Source organism: Sinocyclocheilus grahami, unplaced genomic scaffold, assembly GCF_001515645.1.
Source record: "Sinocyclocheilus grahami isolate Dianchi unplaced genomic scaffold, SAMN03320097.WGS_v1.1 scaffold1435.1, whole genome shotgun sequence".
NCBI lineage: Eukaryota > Metazoa > Chordata > Actinopteri > Cypriniformes > Cyprinidae > Sinocyclocheilus > Sinocyclocheilus grahami.
Genome location: NW_015506614.1, coordinates 280,841 through 286,352, shown reverse-complemented (window position 1 = coordinate 286,352; position 5,512 = coordinate 280,841). Strand labels below are relative to the sequence as shown.

Here is a 5,512-nt window from a genome sequence, read left to right as displayed (position 1 = left end):
TTTTTTTTTTTTTACATGCACAAAAAAGAGATATATATATATATATATATATATATATATATATATATATATATATTAAATGAAAATGTAATATTATAATTATATTATTATGATTATTACATTACTTAATACGCTATATAAAATATAAATATTTAAAAAATATTAAATACAATTTTATAAATAGAAAGTATAAATATATAAAGAATATTTATAACAGTTGGTCCTTGAGTCAGTATCTAGTTACAGTATTAAAGAGCTGCTGCTAGTACTTACACTGAGAAGACAAGCATTCACACATGAATAAATACACACACAGCAAAGAAATATTCTCTGTAATGTGAAATAATGTATGTGTGTGTGTTTGATGTGTAATTACATCAGCGTCTAACACACACACACACACACACACACTCTCTCTCTCTCACACTCACACACACACACACACACACACACACACACGCTCTCTCTCTCTCTCTCTCTCTCTCACACACACACACACACTCTCTCTCTCACACACACACACTCTCTCTCTCTCACACACACACACACACACACACACAAACAGACACACACACACACAGACAGACACACACATACATACACACACACACACAGAGACAGATGGCAGAAACTCTCGGCGTCTCTAAAAGCATTTCCTGTCTCTTTCACGTTTCAGCTTCATTAGCAGCTCGAGTTGTTTAGAGATGTTGCTCGAGGAGGAAACAGGTCAAAGTTCAGCCGTGCGTGTGTATGTGTGTAAAAAACAATGAGCGTATCTGTGTGTGTTTGAGTGCGTTTGTGTGTATTTGTGAGAGAGTCATTATAACGGCAATTACGACTTTGTCTTTAATGGATTTTTCTCTTCTGTATGTCAGTGTGTGTGTTTAAAGGCTCTTATGGAGGTCCGCGCTAAATGAAGCTATGCATCCAAACAACAGCGTGCAGACGAGAGATTCTTACCAAAACATGTCCTGGTCACATTTCACCTCAAAAGCAATACCAATTATTATTTTTGCATAAATAAAATAAGAGTATTTTAGGATTTTCTTGCATTTTACACATTTTCATGACAACTAAACACATTTTCTTCTTAAATTCTCATTAATGCATGTGGACATACATTTTGTAATCAATTAGTAATTAATTAGAAGGTCCAAATCGAATAAAAATGACTGTTTTCAAACAGGTTTCCCCAACACTTACCGATAGCCCCGCCCCAAATGCACATTATTATATTCTATACTACTATACTAACATGAAAAAAACACTTAATTTTAAGTATATTAAATTAAGTGGTGAAATTAAGTGGTAAAATAATTACTTAAGTATTAAGTACTCATTTTAACACTTTATTTTTTACATTGAATTAAATTTTAATTTATACTTTATATAAGTCTTTTAAGCATTAAAATTAAGTGTTACAATTACATTTTAAAATCACACCTTAGGTATTCATTTTACCACTCAATTTTTAGATTACATTTTAAGTATATTAAGTATTAAAACTAAAATTAAATGGTGAAATTCAGTGGTGAAATTAATACTTAAGTGTTAAAATTAATGCTTGAGTACTAAGTATTCACTTTAACACTTACTGTTAACACTTCATTTTAAGTATATTAAATTAAGTGGTGAAACTAGGAGTTAAAATTAATACTTAAGTATTAAATATTCATTTTAACAGTTAAAGTAAATTAACTTAAGTATTAAAAGTCTTAAACTTAATACTTAATTATCAACTTCAAGTATTCATTTAAACACTTAATTTTAAGTACATTAATTTAACTTAAATGTAAAAATTAATAGCATTTGCTTTTGAAGTATGAAGTATTTATTTTAATATGACATTTTAAAAAGACAGAATCTTTATTTTGTTCTATTTCTTTCTTTTTATTTTTTACAGCAATGAGAATTTGTGAAGAATGTGATTAATTGTCCTGAAAATAATCACAATAAAGAAATACTTAACGGCTCTAAATGGCTTAATTTTCTTGCAAAATACAATTTTTAATTTCTTTCTTTTGAATTTGACCTGAAAAATGACCTGGATGCGTTCTAAAGAGCTGCTGCTAGTACTTACACTGAGAAGACAAGCATTCACACATGAATAAATACACACACAGCAAAGCAATATTCTCTGTATTGTGAAATAATGTATGTGTGTGTGTTTGATGTGTAATTACATCAGGTCCGTTTGCTAGTTAATTGATTATTTAGTTAAGCTGTAATGTGGACAAGACTTTATGCTGATTGTCAAACGACTGAAAAAGCACAAGTAGTTCACAAACAATGTGAAGCTCCTATAACGACTTCACTTTCTTCTCCTCTCTATTCTTCTCTCTTAACTCTGATTGATGAGCGTCTGTCAGTTTGTTTTCTTTCGTTCGCTCTCATTTTTCCTCCAAAGATTCATCTCATTAATTCTGGACACACTGGAGTCTCTTGGACCAGCCTTCATCCTCCAAAGAAACGCCACCATATTTAGATATCAAGCATTAGAAACACATCAGGACAACTGATATTCCCTGAAATATATCATCTGAACGTCTGGATCACGTCCAGATGAAATCCAGACACACGGATGCATTTTCTCACAGTATTGCATTGATTCTTTCGACTCGTGCCATGAATCGATAAACGTATTCGTGCCTGCATTCATATAATATCCTGCAGAAGCAGCTCATCTTTTCTCAAATTTGGAACAAAAATAAATAAAATAAAAAAGTCAACTAACAAAAAATATCACTTTTGTTAATCTTTCAACAAATCGTTGTTAAACTGTATACTGTAAGTTAAAAAATTTCAATTAATTAAACAGCTTGTTGATGACTAAAGCTTCATTTAACTATTAAAATGGAATCCGGAAAAATTGAAAATGGAAAAATAAATGAATACTGATTTTTCTTTAAAATAAATAAATGAAACCGATTTTACAGGTGCCTAAAACATTTATTTTTCTGAATATTTTAGTAAAATTGTTATTAAAGCGTATATGTTTCATGATTTCAATAAATTAGACAATTTTTTGATGACTAAAATTGAATGCAACCATTATAAAATAATCCCGAAAACTCGGAAGGAAAACACAGAACTTGGGAAAGAATAAAACCGATTTCATAGGGCCTTAAAAATTATTATTCTAATTTTTTAAAACTGATTTCATAGGGCTTAAAAACTTAATATTTGTTCTTCTTTTAATACATTGTTTTTTAATTGAATACGTTTCATGATTTCAATTAATTAGACATGCTTTTTGTCACTAAAATTTAATTTAACTGTTAAAACAGAATCTAAAGAAAAAAAATGTTTTTGTTATTTTTTATATATAAAAAAAGGATTTTATAGGACCCTAAATAAATAGTTATTAAATTGTATACGTTTCATGATTTTAATTATTTGGACATGCCTTTTGATTACTACAATTTCATTTAACCATTAAAACACAATCCACAAAAATGAAAACAGAAAAATTATAACTGAATTTGGGAAAAATAAAATTAGTTTCATGAAGTAAACACACACTCACACACTCACAAACTCTCTCACACACACTCACTCACAAACTCACTCACTCACGCACACACACACTCACACACTCACACACACACACACACACACACACTAAACCAAACCAAAGCCACAAGAGGAAAACACAAAAGAAAACAAACACACAGCTCTCTTTTGCCTAATTTTCCTGTGACTGCAGGCAGCACAATTCCTTCCTCAGATCCACACACACACACACACACACACACACACACACACACACACACACTAAACCAAACCAAAGCCACAAGAGGAAAACACAAAAGAAAACAAACACACAGCTCTCTTTTGCCTAATTTTCCTGTGACTGCAGCACACACACACACACACACACACACACACACACACACACACATACACACACACACACACTGCGCTCTCCCATGTCGCCGATAAACTCTGGAGTGGTTCGGCTAAATTAACTATGCTAATCACGGCGTGTCTCTGGGGATGTGAACACTAAATGGCTTTTAATCTAACGCGCCTCTGCAGACACAACAAACAAACAACTGACGGCAAACGGAACGCACAAGCCCCGCCCCCACCACACTCTCAGCCAATCAGCCGTGGAGAACAGCAGGACCGTTTGACCTTGACTTCTGACCTTCAGATGGTCAATATGGATTAAGACGCACAGAAAGCAGATCTGGATTAGGACTGGAGATACGAGTGCAACACCTGAAGTTCGGTGCGGATGCCCACTCCAGCGCCAGACAGGCCAGATCCACAGCGGCGTAAACCAGCAGGAAGAATATGGTGGCGATACTCGCGATCGTGTTCAGCTTCCCGGCAAACAACACCAGCTGAGGAGAGAAAGAGAAGAAGAGACGCTCATCAGATCCGGATCAGAGTCACCTTCACTTCACTTCACTGGTGAGACGCCTTAAAACGACTATTAGACAGTGCTCGGAAAACTAAACTAAACTAAACTAAATTAAATTAAAAAATTAAATAAAAAAAATTAAATTAAATTAAATTAAATTAAATCAAATCAAATCAAATCAAATTAAATTAAATCAAATTAAATTAAATTAAATTAAATTAAATTAAATTAAATTAAAGTAAATTAAATTAAATTAAATCAAATTAAATTAAATTAAATTAAATTAAATCAAATCAAATTAAATCAAATTAAATTAAATAATTAAAATAAATTAAATTAAACTAAATTAAATAGTAAAAAGATAAAATATTATATGAAAAACAAAAGACTTAAATTAAATTTAAGTTGAAGTATTACAATTAATAAAACAAAAATAAGCTAGAAATATTTTTTTAAACCTAAAAAAAAGTACAAAGCAGGGAGGGAGGATAGGAAAAAAGTTAAAGTAAATGCACATTTTTTTTGATTTTCATATTTTATGCAATACAGACAAATTACAAAAGCTCATAAAATTACTACAATGACAATGAAAACTGAAAATAAAAAAAATAATTAAATATTCTAAATTCAAATAAATATATTTATTTTTACATTTAAATTTAAAATATTAAATACTATAATAGCATATAAATAACATAAGCAATTAAAGTACATGTAAACTGTTTTTTGATTTTCATATTTTATGCAATAAAAATATGGTTAAGAAAAATGACAAAAGCACTTAAAACTAAAATGACAAGGAAAACTGAAAACATAAAAATAATAATAAAATAAAGATATCGTTAAAAAGACTAAAGCACATAACAAAATTACTCAAATTTAAATAAAAATTACAATTAAAACAAATTATTTATTTTATTAATTACAAATGAAATGCTTTATTTTAATTAAAATAAATATATTCATTTCTAAACACACATTCAAAACATTATTTAGTAAAAGCATTAATAAATACTATAATGGTATTTAAATTACATTGAAAACTGAAAATATTCAAATGTTAAAAATTCAAATAAATATACTGATTTTTATACATACACGTGTGTGTGTGTGTGTGTGTGTGTCTGTCTGTCTGTGTGTGTG

The 5,512-nt window shown here is 30.0% G+C and overlaps 1 protein-coding gene across 1 annotated transcript in view; it reads right to left on the bottom strand.

Annotated features, from left to right (window-relative positions):
- The window catches only part of LOC107570267 (solute carrier family 12 member 9-like), a 58,893-nt gene that overhangs the window by 24,077 nt on the left and 29,304 nt on the right, over positions 1-5,512 (bottom strand). The window contains exon 9 of the mRNA XM_016256477.1: positions 4,225-4,349. Within this exon, the coding sequence (XP_016111963.1) occupies positions 4,225-4,349 (125 nt within the window). The remainder of the gene's footprint in view (positions 1-4,224; positions 4,350-5,512) is intronic.